This window comes from Alligator sinensis, unplaced genomic scaffold, assembly GCF_000455745.1.
Source record: "Alligator sinensis unplaced genomic scaffold, ASM45574v1 scaffold282_2, whole genome shotgun sequence".
NCBI lineage: Eukaryota > Metazoa > Chordata > Crocodylia > Alligatoridae > Alligator > Alligator sinensis.
Window position 1 is genome coordinate 2,612,371 of NW_005841879.1, and position 25,948 is coordinate 2,638,318.

At 42.7% G+C, this 25,948-nt stretch overlaps 1 protein-coding gene across 2 annotated transcripts in view; it reads left to right on the forward strand.

Moving 5' to 3' along the window:
• PITPNC1 (phosphatidylinositol transfer protein cytoplasmic 1) overlaps window positions 1-25,948 on the forward strand; it is a 169,149-nt gene that overhangs the window by 64,569 nt on the left and 78,632 nt on the right. For both annotated transcript variants that reach the window (XM_025196273.1, XM_025196272.1), the window contains one exon: window positions 17,313-17,461. In XM_025196273.1, the coding sequence (XP_025052058.1) occupies window positions 17,313-17,461 (149 nt within the window). The remainder of the gene's footprint in view (window positions 1-17,312; window positions 17,462-25,948) is intronic.

Below are 25,948 nucleotides of genomic sequence, written 5' to 3' on the forward strand. Positions count from 1 at the left end.
GGGTTGGGCTAGATGTGACCCCCTGAGGTCTCTTCCAACCCTCATTTTCTATGGTTCTAGTTATTTGAGGTGACTCTGCCAAGCCCCTCCATACTCTTATTTTAGATGGTGGCTTAAAAGTCATAGAGCCAGATCTTCAACCTGTGTAAAGCTCATTTAATGTCAATGAAGGTATGACAGTTTATGCCAACTGAGGAACTGGCCTACAATATATGTAACCAGTTGAGAGTCCAGAACAGCATGCAAGTTCTCAGTTATACCAATGCAATCTTATTAACCTCAGAGAGAAAGACCTGTATCATTAAATTACTAGGCAGCTCCAAAATAAATAGATTAATTACTAATATGGCACTCACAAAAAAGACATAAAAGGTCAGATTTGTATTGCAAGTTACCAGTTTATATGCCTTATTTAATTATTTGTAGCCTGCCTACAGTCCAGACACCAAAACCATCTGGATGTTTTCCTTTCATCAGTATAGTCTCTTGAGATCCCCACCATCAGAAGCAGTTTACTTGAGTGATATGAACAGATATTCAGAATGTAATTACTATTTGCCCCTTATTGCATTTTTCTAAGCACCCTAAGCCAGATTTTCAGCCCCAACCGGCCATTTATTTATCCATACAGTTGTTTTGCAGTCAAGATAAAATCTCACATAGAGGGAGAAAGGGGGGATGCTGTGCTAAAAGGAAAGGGAACTAGAAAAGGATGTAATGTTGAGGCGGACAGCCTGAGATTTCTGCTGTGCACTGGGCACAGATACTGTATGGACAGCTCTGCTTTCAATTCAGTGAGCTCTAACATCTAGCTGAATTTAATGAGAGGCAGGCAAGGATTTTTGTGGGTGATATCTTTTATTGGACCAGCTGCATGGCTGGGAAGTTAGACAAGTTTTCAAATACAAGGCATTCTTCATCGTAGCTGAGTTTAGTGCATAATGACTGCATCCTTTGCCAAAAGAGTACAGGGCTGCTAGCATCTAACTACTTGATATGGAAAAACAATTTTCAGCCAATATCTAAGGTAGTGGTTCTCAACCAGGGTGCTGTGATACCCTGGGGTGTCTTGAGATCCTTTCAAGAGTGCTGTTGGGTGCTGCATGATGTTGGTATTGTTAGGTGTGCAAACATGGTTCACAAAATAAACCCAAAGGTTTCAAATAGGAATCCATAGTGTTAAAAACGTTCTGATCTGTTGGGGTCTTTCTAAGTTCTTTGCAACAGAAGAATTGCTCTATTATTTTTCCATAGTTGAAATGGGGGAAAGCTAAAAGTTGGCATTTTCCAAGGGGTGCCTTTAGGTTAAAAAGGTTGAGAGCCACTGATCTAAGCACACTGTCTTTTCTGCTGGTGGAGCGTATGTGAGCAAATTGTGATTTCCTCATATTTTTTTTTTTTTTAACGTTTCTAAACCCTGTAAACTGATTCCTAAAGTGCTGTGTATTTGCTGTTCAGGTCATGTTGTGAGTAATGTGAGTCAAGCACTTCCAGTGTGGATACTTGTGAGTGCCAACCCCACAACTCACTTAGCACGCACATGACTTTGAGTCTTGCATTGTGCTGACAGTTGTGCCAGTTAAACATGAGTGCAGCAGAAGTTGTAGGAACAAAAGGATCTAAGAATAGTCTTTTTAACAATAATTGTTAAAAATCAATTATCTGGGAAACAACTTGACAGCATTTTCCCAGCTTTTATCATCATTTCTCACTCCTGGTATTGTAATGGAGCCTCCAAGTTCCAACCAAGGCCTCATCCCCATAGAGCTAGATACCACCCAGGTACATCGCAGTTACTCCAAGGAGCTTGTGCACTCCAATAAATAAACCAAAAGAAGGTTTTTTGGGAAGAAGCTTGTTGAGGGGAGGAACTGAAACACAGAGAAATTAAAGTCCTGAACCGAAGTACACAATAGCCATTGGAAAGACCCTTACCTTAGCCCTGTATGAAGTCCCCTGGAGAATCGCCTAAGTGATTTGCCTGATATCATACATGACCTATGGCACAGCTAAAGATTTATCTTGGATCCCCTGAGTTATGGTCTGGTTTCTCAACCACAAAACCATCCTTCCTCTTCAGATCATTATGGTAAAACGCTTAGGGGGAAATGTCCAAATGTGCCTTGTAAAACCTTTGGATTGTGCTTTGGACCTCACACAAAGCTCTTGTTGAAGACAAAGGGAGCTGTGTAGCTGAAGGATTTGCAGGAGGGGGCGCTTTCTTGGTAAGTGCACGCCTATCTGAAGAAGACCAAAAAACAATTTTGCCCGACATAATTTTAGACAGAATCGGAGTGACCTTCATAGTGCTGTTGCTAACAGGAGCCTTGTTACCTGGGTGACTAGATTTATGTCACTATGCAAATACCATCTGCCCATTTAGGAGGGAAAAAAAGCCCCCGCTGAGACAACATCTAACCCACTAGCAGTTAAGATGCATCAGTGAGTCCAGCCTATAAGCTGCATTTCAATATCCAATAAAAAAGATCAGAATCCTGGAATTTGCGAGGTTTGGTCTTTGAAATAATAGTGTGAATAGTATGAAAGCTCTTCTTTTGATGTAGGAAAAATGCTTAGAAGTCTTCCTCACATAGTGGATTTTACAGGTTGAAAGAACATGGTCGTCGGCAGATTTTTGTTTCTGAAGCCCAACCGCTGCATCTGCAGTATGTGAGCCTCAGAACGAATTCGTGGTATTATACTTAGTTAATAATATTTGTACTCCATCCCATTTTTATCCAGTAAGAAAGCTGAACTGCTACGTTTATATCTATACAACATTTTCCTAACTCTCTTGTCTGCTAGTAGTTGAAAATGAGTAAACCAGAATGCAGTAATGAAGAGTTGATTGAATATGAAAGTGTCAGTTTTCCACAATATTTTTATTTTCTGATTATAGTCACAAATTAATGAACATTCAAGAGTACTGTGAGGCTTAATGAGTAGAGCTGTTTGGAAAATGGGTACTTCTTCTATAGATAATTTCAGTGAAAAATCTTTGGTGGAAAAGTTTCTTTTGTCTTGAATTTGTTCACCTTGCCCAAACCCTCCAGCTGTATTTAATTAATTTAACTGTCTTTTAAGTATATTTTTATTAGTATAAACTGACCTGCAAATGGTTTTCCAAAGCACCAAAATAACAAGCAGTTCCTTAACACAGCCGAATTCAGACCGGGTGTGAGCACCTGAAATTCAACTGACTTCCACCAAGACTGAATCGGGCTCCTAGACTCTTTTATGTGGAAAATTATTCCAGAGCTCAGTGCACCGAATTTCAGATCGTGACTGGAACAATAATAATAATAATGGCAGATCCATTTACCCTGGCAGGAATAATGATTTGTATTCATTGGTATAAGAATCATATTATAGGATTTTGCTTGAATGGTATTTCTGGACAGTATTGATGGAAAGTTTGAAAAATCCACAAAGGATGACTCCAGCTCTGTTAAACTTGTAAATAAATAGATTTTAAAAGACGAGTCTTTCCTTTAGAATATATTTAGTGTAGTAAGAAATAGGACAATAAAAGGTCCCTTTAAAAAGCAGTATCAGGAGGAAAATCACTTCAAACGATATCTTTTATTCTTTGTGGTTAGACCAAATGGTAGCGTTTTGGAAATAAAATGCCTGACTGTCCTAACATAAGCTGGGAGGTTCTGTAATTACATTAAGTTAATGCCAGAAAGCTATATGTGACATAAAGGATGTGGACTCTAAAGAAAGGAGAACACATATTAGTATACTCTGTCAAGTATATGCTTAAATGTTTTTCTATTACAGAAAGTGATGCTATTTCAAAAGACCATATGGCTCATGAAATGGTAATGAAGTGTGGAAATTTTCACCTTTTCTCATCAGTTTGGATTCATTTTGAGTCTGTAGTCATTAGTATTTGATGGTTTGTGAAATGAGTTACTGGTAGTAGTGGAGTTCCTAGCAAAAAGCCGTCCAGAGAGAAATAATAAACTAGAGTGAGCAGTCAAACAATTACCCTTTCCCCTTTGCTGCTCTTGAAAAATCTGTGATTTTGCATCTGACAAAAGGGTAAATATCCTGCTTTAAAGATAAGTTGCCATAGGTTGTGTTGTAAAGATTATCAAGAGTTACTCTGAGCAAAAATAGAGAGGGCAGGGAAAATGCAGACTTGAGTAGTAGCTGTGCTTTTTCACCAGCGCAAATTAAGGTTACATAACACACATTAAGCATTACAAAAGTACAACCTCTGTCTTGCTAGACTTCACAGATGGTATTGCATCCAAAGGGCAACTGCTGGATTCAGAGCACTTTGAAAAAGCATTTGAAACAGTTTCTCTTAAAATTAAAGCAGCAGAATTACTGTTACATAGATATATCTTGATAGAATGCAGTAAAGGAGAGGGATAAATAAGCCATATTGGCGTAACCTTTCAGGAACTGTCAGGAAGATCCCCTGGACATTAGTCTTAAGATAACCATTGAAATATTTTAAAGGATGCAGCTAAAGCTAGAGAGTTGCAGGTTGTCACACAACACAAAATTCAGAAGAGGTTTTTTTCTTTATTTCTTCACTGTTCAATCGTTCAAATGTGTCTGGAGGAAGTTTCCTCAATCTTCCAAGAAAAAAATAAAAGAAAGAAAGAAAAGATATTGTTTGAGAACCAAACTAGATTTTTTTTCAGATTATTAGCCCATGAAAACAAAAGTTTGTAATGGAAACAAAGCCATAAACTTAACCTTGGTGACCCATAACAAGGCAACACTATATGCAATAAAACTTGCAAGTTTTCCTTTTTCAACTATATCTAAATCATCAGGTTTTTTCAAAATATGTGGCTTTATTAATCAAGTTGAGAGTTGAGAAGTGTAGTAAATTAAAAAGGATTTAGCTAATTATCATGCTAGCTACATTTGAATGGCATATTAATGAATATTGTTGTAAACAGCAATGCATTTCCAGATGAAAGGCTATTTCACCAGGGATCCGGGTTTTCCATTTCCCATGGAACAATGGAAAAAACCACAGATATTCCCTTTTTAACTGAGAAAAACATGGATTTTTCATTTTAATGGAGAAACACATGAATTTTCCGCTTTTGCAAAGCGCTGTCCGCAGGCTGGCAGAGTTTCAGCATGCGAGGGGCTGGAGGGAGCAGGAGGAGGGCGGTGAGGCAGGGGATGCCATGTACATGGCTGCCAGGCAGCCTGGAGAGCAGCTCCTGCAGGTAAGTATGGGGTGGGGGGACTGAGGCCCCCATAGGGAGGGAGGCAGTGAGTTGGGCAGGGCTGGGGCTGGCGTTGCTGCCCAGCTGGGGTGATGCATGAGGCTTGGGGCCCAGGGCCACGTGCAGCCGCAGGGCCTGGGTGGGGAGCAGGACGGAGCTGCAGGTGGCTTGTCTGGGGGTGGACAGCTCCCTACAGCTGCGCACACTCCCAGGGGGGGCAGGAGGGCACGTGCCCCTGAGATTTGTGCGTGGGGCGGGCTGCCTGCTGCGGGCTTGGACTCCCGGCCTTGCTGCCCTTCCTTCTGCAGCCTCTGCAACCCAGCGGGCAGGATTCGGCACAGCAGGGCAGAGTGGGACGTGGCAGGGAAGCTCGTTTCCGCTGCAAGCCGCATACCACCATTGCAAAGTGCCCCCTGCCAACCCAGCAGCACCAGGAGTTGTGCCCCTTGCTGCTGCCGGGTGGGCAGGGGGTGCCTCACCAGGGCAGCGCAGAGCTCCCAGCGGCAGCACCAAGCTTCCCTGCCTGCCCAGCTCTGCTCTGCCATGCCAGGTCCTGCCCAGTGGGCCACAGAGACCCCAGGGAGAGGGCAGCAGGGTGGGGAGCCCTAAGCCCACAGCAGGCAGCCTGCACCTGCCCACCTCGTGGGCTCCAGTCTGGCCGTGCAGTCTGGGCTCCGTGCTCTGCTCCACCGCAGCAGCAGCTCCCACCTCCCGTGGGCAGCTGCCAGGGCTCAGGTGCTGCTCTGGCGCGGGTAGGAGGCAGCAGACCTGGGTCCATGGCCCTGTAGCTCTGGCATCTGGGGACCCCCTCCGGCAGGTTGGGGGGAGTGAGGGGCACCAGCAGGGCTGGGGGCTGTGGTTTGGAAGTGAGGGGTCTGGAGCTGTGTCCTGGTGAACTAAGGAGGCAGGGGGAGCTCTGATTTTCCATGATAAAAAACCCAAGATCAAATACCAAAATGTATAGGTACTTAGAATTTGTTTTATTATTATTACAGTGATTGCAGCACCGGTAGGCTTCCAAATTGCTTTAAACTTGTAAATATATAAATAAAACTGTTCAATTGATACCTATATATATAGTGGTATTTCATTTTAATCACACATTTTGGGGGTTTTAATTGGAGAATTTGCTATTTTTGTCAGAGAATTTGCAATTTTTAAACAGAGAAAACAAGGATCCCTTCCAATCACTGAGGAATTCAATATCCAGTTCAAATATTTTTGTTTCCAAACTCAACTTCATGATGCTGAAGTTGAGAGAGAGAAGAGAAAACAACACTTTCTCTCAATGTTGTATATTCACCCTTCAATAGTGATTCAACAAGGAGAAGACCTTGTGTAACTAAAAGGCCCAAATGATAAAAACTTGGCATAATTAAGACATTGTCTCTGCGTGAAATCACAGATGTAATGAAAGCACCCACAGCTCATTACAAGGGATGATTAAAATATGTATCTAGGGAAAAATAATAATTCCTCTGAATATATAATATTCATTATATTTGGCTATGTTCATTGAAGCATTGGGCACAATTCTGTCTTCAGTTATCCTTAGCCAATTCCGCGGAGGTGCCATGGGCGTATTACAAGGGGGAGTAGAGTTATAGGGTAGCATGAGTTTGCACAACCATTTGCTTTCATTCCTGGGTCACAACTTTATATTTGAAATTACACCTTGGGATAAGAGTGCACATCTACGTGAGAATTGCCACCGTGTTGGCCAGGTCTCAAGGAGCTGAAAGTGCCTGCAGGCTGAGGCGTTAGTTGGAGACAAGCAAATGCTCAGAGGGAAGAAGCTCTCATTAGTCACAAGCTGCAGAGCCTCTCTGCTCTTAACAGTCTCCCAAATCCTTTCCACTTCTTGTGCAAGGGGAAAGCATTAATTGTACTGCCTGAAGTCCCTGCCATGGAGACGAGGGCAGAATTTGCCCCCTGTGGTTTTGAGTCTCATTAGAGCAGATAAATGCTGTCTTCAACATGGATTGCGCAACATCTGTCAAGCAACTTCTGCTTTGCATGACTGATCATCATCCAGGGGGCTCGGGGAGAATTAGCTGATTAGCCACTCACAAGACGTCTGTCTGAAACTGATTGACATTCTCTGTGATTTGATGTTCTGCCAAGAGATTTCAACGGCACAAGAATCAACGAGAGAATGATGAGCGGTGTCAGCAGAACACATGTGGTTTTATTACTGCCTGACATGTCTGATCCATCATACTGCAGGAAACTAATGTCTGAGTATAACCCTCTTGCATATTGTCAGTGCCACTGTACATCTCTCTTATGATATTCCTGAGTAGCCGCATCTCAAATAAAGCAGCCAAGGTATCTGTACTTCATAGGTGAAAATGAGAGTGAAAGTGTGAGTGATTAAATGGGAGTGACAGAATATACTGCTAAGTGCAGTCACTTATGCATTTACCATCATTTGTAAAGCAGAGGAGGCATGGTTTCATGTAAAAGACATAGATCTGGGAAGGGATAGGAAAAATTATGTTGAATCTTGAAGGTAAGGATAAGAAGTTTTAAAAGATGATGACAGGAAGAAAGAGGGTCCAGATGGAGACTAAGCACAATAACATGGCCAGATTAGCAAAGAAGGTAAGTTTAATGATCACTTCTTGAAAGGGGATGTTGTGGGTCTCAACGACGACGGAGCAGGGCATCGGGAGAGGGCAGCATTTGTTTCTAGTCGCTTAAATGGCCTTCATGCTGGTTGGCATTTTAGTAATTGGTGTGTGTCTTAGGAAGTAGTCAAAGGTTAATGTCTTCAAACATATATAGGATATAGAGAGGAAGAACAACGGGTCTAATAAAAGAAGAGGTTAGAGCTATACTTTTGTTCAATTATGAGGGAAGGGAGCAGAAGAAACACTGCATGCATAACTTAAAGAAATCGCCAGGCAGCTTTAAGTTGCGCAGTCGGCACTTACGCAGAGGTCTCACTGACCTTGAAATATTTCAAGGGTCATATTTTCACAAACATGAAAGAACTTGACCAGTGTGTTACTCAGTGAGCCTCAGACAGCCATATCTTTTCTTCCAGTATTAGCTTCATTAAGTTTGGGAACAGATTATACTCTTTGATTTTGGGTGTGGGTGGAATGAAAGGAAAATACACTATGATTATCCAAGTCCCTTGGAGGAAAAGGAGACAACGTGCACATTATTCCTCCTCCCACAACCCCCTGGCCCAAGGAACCGCCACCCTCTCATGAACTCCATGCATTTTTTAAATGCTTTGGGATCTTCAGATGAGCATACTGCCTAAGCGTAAAGTTGTGATGTATTTTTTACTGGCTGAGGAGAGCATGACTGGCAAGAAAAAGAGAACTGTTTTGTCCACCATGTCGCCATAGGGAGACAATTGGGAGAATTAAAACTGGCCCTTATCCACGGTTGGAAACTCCATCACTGTTTAAAGGTCCTGTTAGGGTTAGTGGGACCTTGGTAGCAAATTCCAGGTGAGTGGAGGTGGGGCGAGGGAGGGGGTAGCATGGAGCTGTTGAAACTCTGGTCAGGAGTCCTAGAGCTCTGTAGATGTCCTTAGTCTTAGTAGGTTTTAGATGCAAGTAGGACTGAAGGCCTTACACTGCATGGAAGTAGATCTCGTCTCCCAAACAGACAATGTTGTATAAATGTAAGTTGCAGTAAAAACCCAATTTTCCAAATATGCTTGCCCTGCCATGGTTGGTCTAGTGCAGTGAGAACGGTGGTGTTTCAAGACTCAGTGTTGTACTGAAATGCCAGCCCTTCATCAAAGACATCTGAGAGCATTTTGTTTGATGCATCCTGGTACGTTGAACAGCACCGCGTCAGTTGTTCCAAATGGGAATTGTGTGTAGGCTCTCTCATGCCCTCTCATTCACCTTGTACGGCTCCTGTCTATCAGCGGCCTTTCCTCTTTCAAGGGACGGGCAAACGCAGATCCCTCTGAAAAGTCAGGAGCTGCCCTTGTTCTCTCCAAAAGGCTGAGCCTGCTGCCCCATACCATGCTGCACCAAGGAGCCCCCTCCTTCCATTTCCTTTTTAGCGTGTGTTTCTGAATTTGGTAGGGCTCACCTAGCTAACTGCCTTGCTGTGTTAGAAGGGATTCTGATGTGTTTCCTCTGAATCATTCACTCAAATGAGTTTTTTCTTTAGTCTTATGATAAGACGGGTGTTTACATTACATAGTAACCACAAAGACCTCAGAGCTCTCTAAAGATCAGCCTGTCATTAAACCTCTCCATTTACTTACGCCAAGTTCCTGTTTACAACTCTGTGTTATCAGCTCTAAATTAATGGATTGTTCTTTGTTTTGTGAAGCAATTGATTATTCATTCTTCAGCATGCTAATGCCTAATTAAATTGCTCTAGGGAGTGCATGGACCACTTTGGAAAAGCAGTAGCATAATCAAGGTGGGGCTACCCCAGTAGCAGCCCTGGGTGCCAACGTAGGGGGGGAGCCAGAAAATAACAGTACCTGCAACATCCACGCACCTGTGCCAGCGGCACTAGCAGCTGGAAATCGCTGCTGCCCCTGTGCCTTGCTGCTGCTCTGTTATGCCTATGTGAAGAAGACTAAATATGTCCAAAGACAGTTTGGTCAAAGGATGGTGTATAGGCCCACAAGTGTCTGAGACAGTTAAAACAAAGGTATAGCTCCTGGACAGAACTCTAACTGTAGTCCGGAGCCTAAGACTCTAGAAATGCAGGCCAATATGGCAGTGTCATTTAGGGGTATCATTTTTATGACTTTTCTATATCAGAAAAAAACCTAGTATAGACCCACTCATATGTGCAGGAAAGACTTTTCCTGGTAGACCTTGTTTAATTGGGGGAAATAGTTTGGTCTGTACTGACAAAAACATCATTTGCTCATAAAAGTCATGTCTATACTGTATACGGTTTATATATACTGGGAGGGCTTGCTGGTACAGCTGTACCCTCAGACCTTTTCTCCTGTAAACTAGGCCTAAATCTTGATATTTTAAATGCTTAAATATGTGAATGATTATGTTGGTTTGATGGAATCACTCATGTGAGAGAGACTACAGGCATAAATGTTTTATGAATCAGACCATAAAATGGGACACCAGAAGTACAGAATAGAAGTAAGGGGCAAATGCAGGTGCAGTAGCAAAGGCAGTTTATAGGTTGCTATAGTGTGCTTGCATTGTTCACTTGGGAGTCAGCCAAGTCCTACCCCAAAAGTCAGGATAGCAGTTTGGGAGGTACCGTTGGTCGAATGTCCAAGATGAATGAAACTGTTCAGTATCTGTCTCTCTCTGCTGTTTTACGTTCAACAACTTAAGTATGGTGTTTGTGAATTAATGGGCCAAATTATGTCTTAATTACATCGGTGCAGTGATATTCTACAGGTGTTAGTGGAGTTCAATGGGTTGGCAAAAGTGTAACTGAGAGAATATGTTCCATTAGTCGGTAACGGAAGATGTGCCTTTGAGTTTAAATGTGATTACAGTTGTATATAAAATCATTTAATCCACTGCTCTTGATAAACTCTCCAACATACTCACACAGCAATGGATTTATAGAATCTGAAGGGTTGTTATGACCTGTCTTTAATCCATGTTTGCTGTATAACAGAACTAATACTGAGAGAAGTCTGAACATTGTGAGCTCTCTCTCTGAATTCAGAGCCAAACTGTACCATGGGCTGTTCACAACACTTTCTCTCCAATCAGTTTGTATCCTCAAAGGGCTTCCAACAATAGACAGTCACTTGGCATAAGTGGGATTGTGGGTGTGGATTGGTCTGTAAAGTTTGTAAATGTTGAATAAATAATTGAAAAAAATTTGCAAACAAGAAAGGAAGTTGAATTGTTTTAATCAATTATTCATTCTGAATGACTTGGTTTCAGTAAATATCTATTCTCTCTTCTTAGAAACTCTTTCCAAGAGCATTTTCTGAATTGTTTCAGAGTGAACACATTTATTTCTGCTCTCAGAAAAGTCTATTTAATCTGCTAAAGGCACCAAAGGACTTGCACTGTGAATCACTTGAAATGAGAGCGGGCCTCAGTTTTGGTTTACTATTTCTATTTATACCTGGTAGCTATCAGTCTTTTGATGTCTTCATCAGGGGACTGAAGTTGAAAAAGATGCTGTCATCCTTGTTTTGGATCAGATGTATGGATAGGTAAAAAATAGGGTTTTACAAAACTAAAATGAATACAACATGGATAAAATAACTAAATTCATTTATCTATTTGATTGGATTTGTTTTATTATCATCCTTCACCTCTTGATCAACTTTTCTTATGTCATGGGACAAAATGCATATTAACCCACTTCACTGCCTCCTCCCAAACAATATTCTTTTTAATGCAATCAAGCAGTGTGATATGAAATATGTTACAGATAAAGGGCAGGATTTGAACCGTTGTGCAAACCCAAAGGAAATACCTGCATAAAAGGTTTGCTCATTTGAATTGTTCTTGAAAACAGTTGGTTAGAAATGCAAAATCTAGGTTTGTAAATGCAAAAGTACCTGATTGTTCATAGAAGAAAGGATGAAGATATGAGTCATATGAACAGCCTACTTTTTAATCTCTGCACTGTAAAACTGCAGTTTTGAAATCTGCTTAAAATGAGTCCAGGTATCTGCCTATATCTATAATGGGTTTTGCACCTTAGAAGACAGCTCCTCACATAGAAAATATACCTTCTTCAGGCCCCAAAAATGTTAAGAGGGGTTACAAAACCTGATACTAAACAGGACCTCATTTAACTGTTTTATTTTTTAAATTATAGGCTGAGATGCTAATTGTATTTTGCTCTGTGCTGTGCAATATTGGCACCGCTTGAAAAGAATAGTTAATAATAGCAATAGTGCCTCCCAGGCAGCCCTGGGCAAGGTCACCATTAGGCTACCACTCTTGGTACATGAGCTTTAGTCTGTCCTTCAGGTGCTCCTTCTGCCAAAACATTTCATTCAAAAGGCAGGCACCATCCTTTTCGGTGTTTTTGTTTTGGCGATTGCTTAGCCCATTGTATCAGTGTCAGGTGAAACGAAAGGCAGGACGAATGCTCTCAAAGACTGTGTGCAGTTCAGTTTGGCAGTGCATAATTTCAACCCTGAGAGATAAACAGTGGAAGAACTGAATTATCATCCTGAGAATCTTTTGGGGAGGCGGCAGTGAACCGTGTTTTTCACTTTGCGTCAGAGGTACAAGGCCAACAAACATAATCCTTCACCTTAATTAGATTTTATTTATAATAGAGTAGATGCAGATAGGGACATTGCTTCCAGATAACTGAGCAGAGGTTGATCTAGAAATAAGGCAGGGTAGATTTGCACCGTATAAGCTAACCGATGTAGAGAGAAAGACAGCGCGATCTCTACTTTGGTTAGTCCATGTTTGCTGTCTACGAAAGTTGACAGGAGTTTTGTTAGTCTATGTGCTTTTGTTAAAGTAAACCAAGTCTACTTTGGTTAAGTGCAAATCTACCTTGCTTTCTATTTGACTAACACAGCGAACTACATCTGTAGAAATTAGAGTCAGCCTTGCAATATTTTGCAATTTAAATTTTTGTTTTATTTGTATCAAATTTCATAATACTTTACCCTAATCTAGCACGTTTTATCAGAGGATTTCAGCTGCTGTGTAAATACTCACTGACTAAGCCTTAATGTAGCCTGTGAGATAAGTAGTATTGCCCATTTTCCAGAGGTGAACTGTAACGGGGAGGTTAAGTGAGTTGACTACGGTTCCCCAGCACCAAGAACAGACCCAACTCAAGGCTCCTGGGACCTCCCTGCCCTTTTCTCTCTTTGGCTACAAAACAGGTCAAACTTTTAAGAAACCAGAAAATGAAAATTTCCATCAAGGAATACTAGTGTATTTAAATAAGACATCAATCCATTTTCCTCAAGTAATGCAGTGTAGCTAAATCTCCAGTGTATGCAATACTGTGATCCCAGTGGAAGTTTTGCTTGAATAAGGGCTGTAGGAAGAGGGTCTTTCCATAAAAGGAATTTAAAATCTTTGTATGTGATGCTAAGGTGAGCCTTCCAGAAAACACGGTTGATACCCAACTGCTATTTCATATTAATAAAGCATAAGCCTTTTTGTGGTTTCTGACAACATTAGCAGCCCCCCCTTCCCTCCCCCCCCCGCACACACTTTGGTTTAAATCTAAAGTTCACAAATAAAATTGGTGGAATAATACCACATTTAAATAAACACCTTGTAGGATTTATTGCTGTATGAAAAAATAAGTCTTTCCTTCTTTGCCTCTTTTTTCTTGTGTAATTTCTCCTTGACTAAAAATCATGCCATGATCTTCTGAACAGGACTTGTCTATAGACCGTTACACTTAGATGCCGACTCACAAATGGTCATACTGTTATTCTGACAATAAGCAGAGTACAGCATATGTAGTTGTTACATATAATTGCTCTGAAGAAAATAGACACATATTGGTCCCAACTAACCCTTTTTCTAGGGCTTGGCTTAATGGGTAACTTGAGTTCTGTTGATGAGAAAGGACTTTTCATTTTACGTACTCTTGTGACAGGGTATTCAGCAGAATTTGCAGATTTGTTGGACTTTGACGGGGCCGCACCATGAGCGCTTCTGCTGTGGCCTTCAACTTGCAACCTCTGAGCTGTCAAACGTGCACCTTACACCCGCATCACCCCAACCCCCATGGGGAAAAATGGCATGAGAGCAGAAGTTTGAAAGCTAAGAACTGGTTTATAACAGAACCAAATCTTTCATCCAAGTTTTGCCATTCCTAGGCTTTTCCTGTGTTGGAGTTAACAAAGATGCACCTGCCCCTTTGACTCAGTCGTTGTTACCTTGCATCTGTATGCAGGGAGGGGCCAGGAACTTGACAGCAGATTAACGGGGCAGAGGAGTCCTTCGCCCTTTGCAGAGCATTAGGGCATGCCCTGTTATATCCTGTTTGTAATTGTGAAGGAATTCAAAAGAGAGATGGGGCATACACACACTTCTCCTTTTGTGCCGGTTTTAATGCTGGCGTGATAACTTTTTTTCAGTGAAACTACAGATTAGATTCCTGCAATAAAGAAAGCCCAGTAAATCTCAAATCAGCTTGAGTTTGCAGAAGGTGGGACTATTTTGGCTGGTGGGGAGGGGTATCTTTTTCTTATGTTTATATTTTAAGGCCAAGTTATTATCCATTCCTTTTTATTTCGTCCCAAACGTTTTTAGCAAACCTTGACTTAGAAACCTACTCTCTGGGTTGAAGGATGTTAATAGATCTAAGGTAAATTGGGCTGCTGCCTTCTCTTTTAAAATTTCACGCTGTTGGCAAAACCTGCCAGCCAAGACTGAGTGCCACACCAAGGTAACATCTGACATTTTCCCTTTGCGAAGAAGTGCATCAAGAGGGGAGATTGGTTTGTTCATCTGTATAATAGGACTGTTCCCTCTGTCATAGCATTTTATTAGAAATTGCCATCCTCTTCTTATTTCACTTGCAAATCCTCATTAGCCGGGACTGTCCCTGAGAGACCTGCACCTTCGGAGCTCTCTGCACTCCTTCCCAACATATGCATATGATGCTTTATATCTGCTGATTGCTGAGAACCTGCTATTGCACGCTAAAAGATGCTCTTGAGGACTCAGCCACCCTGTGCCAATCTCCTTATGCAGCCGCCTCTTGCAGTCCCCCAGAATGGCCTTCAGTCTCCTGTGACAAAGAGCCTTTGTATCCCTTTTCACTGATAAACCCACTGCCTTCCTCAATCGAACAAAGCATTGGAGCTCTGGTCTGTCTGACCAGTTTCCTTCTTTTCAGCTTTCTAAAAGGGTTCCCTAAAAGCTATTAGTTATATTTGGGGGGGGTCACATGCAGAATCAATCCCATACTTTATCTTCTGCAGCCTTGGGACTCCAGGACTGCTTTTTCTGGTGCCTGCACTCATACTTGCTGCAGTGCCAGAAGTGGGGGTGCTGGGACGCTCTGCCTTGCAGCACTGCTTCTGGTGTGAAAGGTTTCTAAAATCCCCTTGAAGCCTGAGTCTGGGACTCAAAACCTGAAGTCAGGCAGGTGGCTCTGCTCTCACGGGCGCCCTGGTTGTCATCAGGAGTCGGCCCGAGCTTTACATGCACCCCACTGTCCTTTGCAGAGAATCCCAGAAATGTCGGAGGCGCCTTCACAGACCGGTATTGTTTTGTCAAATACAGAATTGTAGTGATTGTAATGCCGACGTTTACTTATTAGTAAATTGGGGTCAATGGACACAGTTATTTCCCTTCTACTTGAAGGGATTACGTATGAAAATTTTCCAACTGGGTTACTTAATGCCTTTCCACTGAAGTGATTCCAGCTATTCACTACAACTTCCCACATCAGGTTCAATATGGTTTGATTAGAAAGCCTCTTCCTGTGCTGCTTATGTCTGTCAAAGAAATCCCATGCCAGAACAGCATCTGTAATTACTATTCAGGACACAGTTCCCCTGTACTCTGAGAAACATTTGTTATTTGGAGGATAGCACAGCTCCTACCAGAATAGGTACATTAGTGTAGGGTCGTAGTCTGATCTCACTGGCACAAGTGTTAATCCACTGCTAAACCTGCTTCAGATCTGAATCAGATACTCTAATATCAATTGTATCCGGATCAAATTGAATACCGATTGATTTTTCCCTTTTGCAGTCACTGGTAATGAAGTATGTGTTTTTTAACCCAGTTACATTTCTTTTGAGCCTTGTCAAACTTGCAGGCAGCTTGGAAGATGAAAAAATCAGTGAGGAAAGAGAGATCCTTTTAGCTGTAGCACAGGTTAATAGTGACCCATTGTCACTACCCTCTGATGGTTGGTGACCTGTGTCAAATGAACTTAGCCAGCTTCCAGGAAGAAAAGGTCCACACCACCGCACTTGCAGGCAGCGTGAGCACGGAGATCAATGACTGATTCACTCATGAATGTCCTCTAATACCCCTATACAGAGTCCTTACAGCTCAGGACAGCATGCAGACGCTGCCTTGGCCCATACTGGTTCTGGGAATAAAGAGAGGAATTCAGCCACCAAAGCCATAAATCTGGCACCAACACTAAACCTATCTGAAGATTTTCAAATACAAATGCCTCTGTCATGTGCTGTAAAGCAACTCTTACTTCGTAATCCTTTGTTTTGCCTGCTAGAGCACCTCCTTTAAACCACTGAGCCTTTAGGAAGGAAGAAATCGCCCAGATGGACACACGTTGTGCCCTGTCCAAAGATAAAGGAATGCGGGAGGGTTGCCAAACTGGATTGAGCGGTAGGACACCGAGGATAAAGGAGGCACCAAATCTTGCCTTCAGCTGGGCAGTTATTGCACCTAGAGCCAGCTCTGCCAAGTACTTGTGAATCTATAAATGTTAAGTTCAATACAGCTCGTAATTGGAGAACTTCCATTAAGGCTCCTCCAGAACTGCAGTGTTAGCATCTCCCTTTCTCTTCCCACTCGCCTGCTTTTTGTGAGTTGTTCTGTCCTATCCTTGCATAATGATTCCCTTGTACTCTCGGGACTCAATTCTGTTCCCGTTGAAATAGCTGGCAAAACTGCCATCGTTTCTCAGAGGGGCAGGATTAGTCCTTTATTCTGCGGTTTTGCAATAATAAAAGTAAGCCAGGTGAACACAAACTTCAGCATCGTGCAGTCATGAAATCCCTTTTGTGCATATTATTTCAGAAATAAACATCTCTGTGAACTGTAGCAGGCACAGCTTGAAATAATAATGGAGCAGTAGGTATAAAAGGCTAATGTCACAGTACTAAACACCCGCCTTGTTATTTAGCACTTTAGTGTATGAGATGCATACTGTAGCACTTAATTGTTAGTAATGAGAGCACAACAGTTAGTGTATCATCAACAGCAATGATAAATGTAGCACTCAGTTGATCCTGGCAAATCACTTTGAAATCCTCTGAACAAAAGGCACAACAGATTTATTAAAGCTGTTAATAATGTATTTATTAGTAGCAGTGTTTTATTATCCTTCTTGCAGATCTCAGTGCAATGTTTTTGTTGCCCCTCAAACTGCCATTAATTGCAATTATTCCTGTATAACCACTGACATTGGTCTATGGATCCTTGCTCATTATGTATGGCTAACACATTTGCTTTTATTTTTGCTTTGCAGTACAGAATTGGACAGCTGTACATGATCAGTAAGCACAGTCACGAACAGAGTGACCGAGGGGAGGGCGTGGAAGTCGTGCAGAATGAACCCTACGAAGATCCAAATTATGGAAACGGTCAACTAACAGAAAAACGGGTCTATCTCAATAGGCAAGTACCATGCAACTTTCCCTCCCAGCATGCACTGTGATAAAGATTTCCAGGGCATAACATTTCTCTCTGGCAATAGCTTTTCTGTTTCAAATGTAATGTGTTCTATTGAATACGTGCTGCTTTCTGGCACTTTCAAGGAAAGGAATAGTGGAAGAGCAGTGTTGCTTGAAATAGAGACATTAGCTGTCTTTTTGATTTTAGAGCACATTTTCCCAGGCAAAAAATTACGGCCTCCAGGCAGAGGTGTCTTGAAAATCAAAGTACTTTTCTATTTTCTTTCATACTTCCATTATTCCCTGCATGGGTAAGACAAAAACGGTTTTATTTTTAAAGCAAATCTAATATGTTAGAGGGCTTGGGGTCACTAGGTCTGAATTCTACCCTGGCACATTTGCTTTTGACCTGACTTAAGCCCTGGAGGTCTGATTTCCAGAAACGCTGAGCAACACTAATTCTCTTTGACTTCAATTAAAGTTAGAAATCATCAGCGCCTCTGGAAATCAAGATGCTGAATTAGCAAAGCCTTTAAGCACATACTGAAATATAGGCATGTGCTTAAATGCTGAAAGAGGCCTGAAGTCCTTAATTGCTGTAGGTGTCCATTTCTGCCCCGGCAGCGAAAAGGAAATGATGGTTCCTTCCTCTTACAGAGAGGTGCTGGAGGGTTAAGTCATTAATTTTGTAGTCCTGTACAGTCCTCTGATGGCAAGTGCTATAGAAACGCAATTATTCCTTAATACGCTGAAGTTTTTCCTTAAAGGAGAGTTGGTCTTTCTTAAATCTAGGGAAAAGAAAGGTGTATTTATTTCTCCTAAATCTCAAATCAGCCCCTACAGCACCTCAGCTAACTAAAATAGGCACATTAATATTAAATTCTGTCTGAGATGGCATGCAGGTTAATCTTGTCTCCTCTGTTCAACATCAGTAGCATGCGGAAAGTAACTCTAGTCCATAGTTAGAGAATTGCTTAGGGTAGCAGTGAACCCTGGGGTGCTGGCACAGCAAGATGGAGCATTACTTCATAAGAGTTGCACAAGGCCAGTGGCCTGTTTTGATGACAAAAGATTTGTCAGCAAATAAGTTGACATTATGAATGACCACTAGGCTTGTATGCTGGTGACCTTCTGCAGCAGTGACAGGCTTTAAGACATGATGGAAAAAATCGCTTTTGTTTCTCAACAGCCCTATCATTCCTTAAAATGAACTATGGATCATTCCTGACTGTGAGAATATAATGTTAAGGGTCAGCACTTCCACACTGACTTAAAAGCCAGTGTTAATTTTAAAACCTATATATTGCTGTCCTGTGAAATGTAGTGTTTAATTTGTTGCCGTTTTTTATTGCTGCTGATATAACTGAATATTGCTGCTTTTCTGATTCGCCTCCGTTCCTTTTGGCCTATTTCCTTTTATTAAGCTTTTCTGCACTGTGACCCTTTAGTGGCAAGCACAGCAGCACTGTAGCTAAGAGTCCATTGCAAGTTTTTCTGTAACCCTGACAGATCTGACCTTTCCCCAGCGTAGCAATTGGTTTACCAGCAGTATTCCACACACAAATAAATAATACTCCAGACAGCATATATATTATGACAGCACTTAACATTGTAATTATAACCCAGCACTCTCAGAAGTCACGCACAAGAGTTAAGAGACATCCACAAGCTCCCCTGTGCTGAATTCCTGGGTGCTTGCAATAGTCTTTAATCTCTGTTGGAAAAGCAAGGCACTGGGCACTTATAAGGGGGTTGCCATTTAGATCTTATCTTTGTGTTTTGGGATAAAACAAGACTAAAGCATGTGAAGACACCACTGATTACCTTGGCCAGAAAAGCAATGAATATTCTGCTTGGCTTAGCAGATAACTATCATTTTCATGCATAATGAATTTTCCATACGCAAAGTCCTGTATTTATGCTCAAAAGGACTGACACTGTGCAAAGAGAGCCTCTCTCTCACCATTTAGGAGCTTAATGGCCTTCACCGAATAGATGATAAGTTTGCTTGCACAAACGTTCTTGGTATGCACCTGAGAGCAAAATGTTGTGCCTGAGCAGATGATATTTAAAAGAAGTTAGCTCAAAGAATCGTAGAAAAGAAATTAGACATTCAGCAGCTGCTGGAGTATGAGTACAATCTAGAAATGTCGCTGTGGTAGCTTTATCTTGAACCTGTTCAAGCAGAGACTAAGATGTGCGCTTCCTCCTATGACTGAGAAATGCAGAGGACTGATCACTGTACTGCCCAGAAGACTAACTATTTCCAAGCAGTTGTAAATTCTCCTTCTCTTTCTCTCCTGTGTCCAGAAGGTCGTATCTCTTTTGGAAGGAGTGGAAAATCATTCTGCCCAAGGTTTCTTTTTCTGTCAAGATGCACTGCATATAGTTCTTTGTATCAAAATTATTCCAACATCTTCCTTATCTACCAAGAGAAAGTGCCCTTGAAAGAGTGCCAGTTTCTTGCTAAAATATTGCCTGATGGCCAAGGCAGATGTGTTGGCAAGATCACGCTACTTTTATCCATCTAGACGGTAGTTTCAGTTTCCATTCTGATGAGAACGAAAGACCTTGCCGTGACTACCGCTGTATGAATTACCGTCATAGGAGTAAGAAATCATAACTACCTTGAGTCACATAGGGAACAGCAAAGTGTATTCACGCTTCACCCCTTATCTCCAAGGGTGACCGATTCCAAAATCCACACCTATTTGATCTTGCTTTTTAGTGGGTGCCTGGCATTAATCTAGGTTAGAAATTTTGTCTTAAAAATGTTGTCATGTACTCTTTTTCTTCCCCCTCAGCAATTCTCCATTCACACAGCAGCATCTAGTAATTTCATACAGTGTTAGACTAGTGAATGCTAAATTTATTAAGGTGTCTGAAGCTCGTCAGATGTTTAGGTAAATATCCAAGATGACGTCCATATTAGCCATATTACCAGATCCAGCCAATCTTTAACCCACTGGCCCTTCCTTTCCTCCCATGCCTCCTTGGCTACCCAGTTCAGGTGAAATCCTGACTCCACTGGAGAGGAGGGTAAGCTCCCAGTGAGCTCAAGTCTGTAGGATTTCACTCTTGGTTAGCATTTTGCAGACACATCGGGACTGCAGACTTCTTCCTGTGCCTGGCCACCACCTCATCAGCCCTGCTCCAAGGCCAATTTAAGGATTTTTATGGCCCTGAACACAGTGTTAATGGTGGGGGGAGGTCTCACTGCATTTAATCCCATGCCAGTTATTGCTGTGATTGCACTTTAGCATGCGGGTGCTTTCAGCATGTTGCCTGTTTGTATTCTGGCACATTTGCGTGCTCATATTTTGGTCCTCTCTTCATGTTGCCCTCATAAATGTTTGTGCCCTGCACCGAGGCATGTGTCACACAGACCCTGCACAGGGGAACCAGCACCTGGGCTTCATGGAACCATGCCTGGAAATGAGATGGCGCCACACTGGTCCATTCAGGCTGCTTGCAGTCCCAGAAACCATGTAGTTGGGTTTGCTTTTGGCTGCAGGCAGGACACTCAGCATGGGAGCCGTCAGTCAGCCTTGCTAATTAGCTCTCCTGCAGCCCTTCTGCTTCTGGAGATAGCCCATGCAGAGTGGCACAGCGTGGGTGAAGCAGGGTAAGTTTACAGTCTAGACATGGCCGAAGGGTTTGAGCTGCTCAGACCGGACTAGCCAGCAGTGTCTGATACCATTTGGCATTCTAGGCAATGTGCCTACTGCAGTGTTGTCATCAGCTTAATGGGCTTGCGCAAGGTATAAATCAGTGCTAAATTTGGCTAATTGTGTTTTGTAGCTGAAGCCTTCTTGTATTCTTTGACAACTGAAGCCATACACAATCAGCAGTTTCATCTTGCAGAGGTTCATGACACATTTTCTGGGATTCCTGCCTACTTCCCAAGTTTTGCTTCAAGTTTTCATGCTCAGATGAAACATAGTGCTGAGTTTCGCCTGGTTTCCTGAGGCTTTTTGCCATTAGATACCAAACATAACTTTGATTTCAGCTCATATTATATCAAAGTTATTCTGAATTGGATTCAGTTTTATTCGAGCATTTGAGAACTTCAGTGACTTTTTCAGTTGAACTGGTCCGAGACCCAGATTCTTGCAGTGCCAGAAACTGGTCTTGTTGCACTTGGTTTCTCAAAGAACATTTCATACATCTTATTACCAAAGCAAATCATTTGATAACTGTATTGTAGCTTATCAGTAACAGGTCAAAGCAACAAATAGCCTTTAATGAGTCCCACTGCAGTTGTATTACTGTGGATTATTATATGGCTGTATATACCTATAGCAATTTACATACCTCTCCTTTTTCTTTTGTGACTGCCATTTGGATTATAAAACTGTACTGTGTCTTATTTGGAGATTGGTATCTCCAACTTGAGTGGAAGTGCCAGGGAAATCCCAAGGAAACTCCTTGCCCTAGCAGAGAGCTAACGTAGGAGAGTTATGTGTGTTGCCTATGGGTGCATGCTTTGTCACTGAGTAATGTGCTTGTGGTTTATAGTGTGTTTTTAAAGCCTGTGTTACTTTAGACTCTAACCAGGCTTTAACTGTTTCACCCAAAAGGGGAAAGTAAATCCAAGTGAGTACCTACAAGGGTTGAGCTCTGGAAAAGTGTGCAAGAACAACTGGAGAGACCTAGGAGCAGTTGGGCCATGGGATCCCATATCCTAGGAAGGGGTACCAGCATTGGAGCCTGTGTCAGGGCTATACCTGAAAGGTTACACAGCGAGATCAGATTTGGTATACTCAGAAGCCCATCGAATCCTAAGATTTGCATCTAGCAGAGCTGTCTGAGCATCCACAGAGGGAGCCGTGTTTTAAACCAGCGGCACCCAACCTTTTGGCCCTGTCGGCAGGATGAGTAGCACAGGGTTGGTCCACGGGCAGATCCCATACCCAGATCAGCCTTGTACCAGTTGAATCCAGCCCCGTGCACCCAGATCAAGCCACAGTCCACATGTAGTGTTAGGCTAATTGAATACTATATATGGCAGATAAAAGTCTTGATCTTCATGTTGCAGGTAAGGCAGTTTTTCTTGAGCACCACGGTTCTAGGCCATGACTGGAAGTGTTTAAATAACTTGTGATACATAACATACCCTGAGACTGAGCTTCACTGCAGGCCACATTTTTTGAAGGTTCGTTTTAAAAAACATACAGTCCACCTGTGGATTTTATTCTCTAGAGACCACAGACTCTCTCCAGAAGCTTGGTGAAAGTTTCACATAAAGTCATGAAACTGAACCAAACAGCTCCTCCCTGGAGCTCCCTTCTCCCTGCCGTTCTTGCTCGGGATCCAGACCCAGCCTTGAGATCTGACAGTCAGGTCCACTCAGATTGATCCCCCTTTCTGGGAAAGACTGGTAGCAACTCTTCTGTTCTGGGCAAGGAGACTATCGGCATCTTGCTCCATTTCCTCGTATGACCTCTTGGGGAAGTCTACAGATCCCAGGAACTGAATAATAGCATAGCCCAGGATCGCTCTGGCTATTTGAGAGAGAAGTGTGGGGAAAATACCTTGCTGCTCATTCTTCCTATGCTTCAGGGCTCTGTTCACAAGCCTGAGAGAGTGGGTGGTCTGGGATCTCCATAAACCTCCACCTGGGGCCACTTCTCTCTGCAGCTGCTTCCTGGGTCTTTATAAAACAGAGGTCAGCAACCTTTAAAGAGCAAGGAGCCAAAATAAAGCCGCTGGGCCCAAAGGCAGGTTCCAAATCTCAAAGCCACTTGAAGGCCCAGATGGTGGAGTCAGAAAAGTTTTAAAGCACAGAAGTTCGGGAAAAGGTTGGAGTTGGGAATTCTGTGCGTGGGTCCCAGACGCAAAGCTCCATGTAAAGGCGTAGTGGATCTGCTCCCATTCAGGTCCAGCAGCATTTAGAGCAAGAGTTCTTGGTCCAGGCAAATGGGAGTATTGTTTGGGCTACCGCAGTATACTTCAGTTATTGCTTTATTTCCTATGGAGAAGACTCTTTTCTAGCTCCAGCATCCTTCCGTCCAGCAGGCTGGGCTGTGTAGGGTCGGTGCAGGGAGTGGATAGATTTAGTTTTTTACAAATCCTTTGACAGAGTTCATCATAATAATAACAGCCACAGTAAGGACTGATTTAATTCCTTCTGCTTTGCTAAATGGAAACTAAATTAGTAATGCATGGAAAAAAAATGTTCACTTTGTCAGGAAAAACTCTATTAAGTGGCTTTCGAGCCTAAGGAATAGCCCCACTGGGATGCTCGAGGGAAGCTTGTGAATTGTTTATTGCTGCAAATGTTCAAATGATGTTTCTGAATGTGGCTCCTGCTGGATGAAGGCTCCAGTCTAAGACTAATTAGAGCAGGGTCAAATAAAATAATCCTACCAATCCCATTCTCTTTTGGAGATGTTTGACAGGTAATAATTGCCTCTGGAGTGAGCGTATGGAGGGAGTCAGATCTGCAACAAATTAAATGTCACAACTGGCAACAGTGTTCTTCACAAATAAAATACAGGGGGAAACTATTGAATATGGAATTGCTCGGCTTCTTTGATGGTGAAGGATAGTGACCCGGGAGCCGGAGCTGGATGGAACCTGCTTGACTAAGAAAGCTTCTGTTTTTCTTTAGATAATTTCAGTCCCACAGACTTGTTTCATTCAAGTCAATAGGAACTTTGAAAGTCAAGGGGAATTAAAGCATCAAGAAAATTAATTTCCTTAACTGTGCTCCTTAATCTCTGCTTCCCCTTCTTGACGTCCCACATGCCAAAACTGAGCCCTGCTCTCAAATCCTGCTCCTTTTTTGTATTCACAGGGACCAGCTCAATCCTGAGCAGGCCAGGTGGCTGCCACAGCGCGTCAGTGCTGGTGTTTGCCAAAGTCACAGAACTGGGAGCTTCCCCCACACCACAGCTACTTCTCCCAGTTCCCCGTGCCCTGGTTGTAGTGGTCTGGCTGCGCTGAGATCAGGAAGCTGGAAGCGGGCAGGGTGATGGGGAGAAGCGGCAGTGGCACAGGCAGGGCTCTCCGGTCCCAACATAGCTCCCTCCTAGCTGGAAGTTGTGCCCATGCCGCAGCCTTGGGGAAAGGGGCAGGGGTAGAGGTAGTACAGAGAGGTGGCAGCAGTGGATATGCCTTGCAGCTCTATAGGCTGGATCCAGTTGCTCCACAGGCCAGATCCAGCCCACAAAACACATGCGTGTTTGCAGCTGTGCCCCCGTCTGTGGTACAGCAAGCAGTCCCTTCTGTGCCAGACCCATTTTATAAGGGGATTCTGAGTTACGTGGCCTTACCATTCTAATTTTTTTTTTTTGCCCTCCCCAAGGCCTCTTGCACCTTAGCACAGTGAGAGTACCAACATGGCTAGCCTTTACGTGGATCATTCAAGGGTTGGAGAAGGTCCTTTATGTGCTCCTTTAAGGTGCAAGCGCAAGCTGGCAATGGAAAAGAAATACCGCATTCAGCAAATACAAGTTGTCGTTTGTATGTGAACCCAAGTACAGCTCGCTTTGTCCCTGCCTGTCAAGTGAGAGAATTGAGTGCACCTCCCATTTCTTCTAGAATTGTAGAAGGCTTTGATTTTTCACATTCGTTTTGCTTCTGCATTGGCAGCCTGGAAAATGACATTGTGTCTGCTACACAGGATTTCAGTAGAAACTTAGATTGTGCTTGTAAAGCAATCTCTGTCTCTGTCTTATTTTTTTTTAATGGGGGAATCAGATGTTTTCTTGATCTTGGATGAAGGTTGATTTTGTGGGTGACCAGTAGGTTTTTTGAATAGCGTTTTATTGATTCATGCTATGAAGCGTCACAAATAACATTTCCCATAAGTTGGCATATTCTGGCATGAGCATGCACTCAATTTTGTATCCAGTCAGGAAAACCCTGAGTTTATGCTGGGCAAATTAAGCTGTCTCCCTCAGTGGTGTACACCTTGCGCTGGCACTGTTCCTCCACTGAAATTTTCCCTAGGAGGTTTGCTGGTATCTCACGGTACTCTGCAAAAGTCCCCTGGAGTTATACCCAGGGATATCAGTCTACTGCGCAACATGCCTTTTGTCCATACAGCCGCTTGCAGTGAGCTTGTGCTGCGCTGACAAAGGCAGACAACTGTGAACATGCACTAAAAAATGGCAATATCAGTAGCTGTAGGCTGGCACCAGTCCTACTGGTAAAACCTTTCTGTGTAGACATGGTTTTATTCTTCAGCAGTTAATACTTGCAAGCTTCCAATGCCAAGTGGCTTACCAGCAATCTTCTTCCGTGCCAGAGTGCCATCTTCAGAATCAGAAAGCCTGAATCGTCCCCATTCATTTGGGCTAGTAAACATCAGACAGAGTGAAATTCAGCAAGGGCAGAGAAGGGAACAAAGATGCAGTAATAAAAAGACATACAACAGGGAAAAAAATAATGAGACAGCAAAATGTGTTTATGCAGACTGTCTCAGATCCCCTGCCTGGTAGCCTCTGATTGCAGGGAAGGTTTGTGTAAGGAAAAATAAAACACC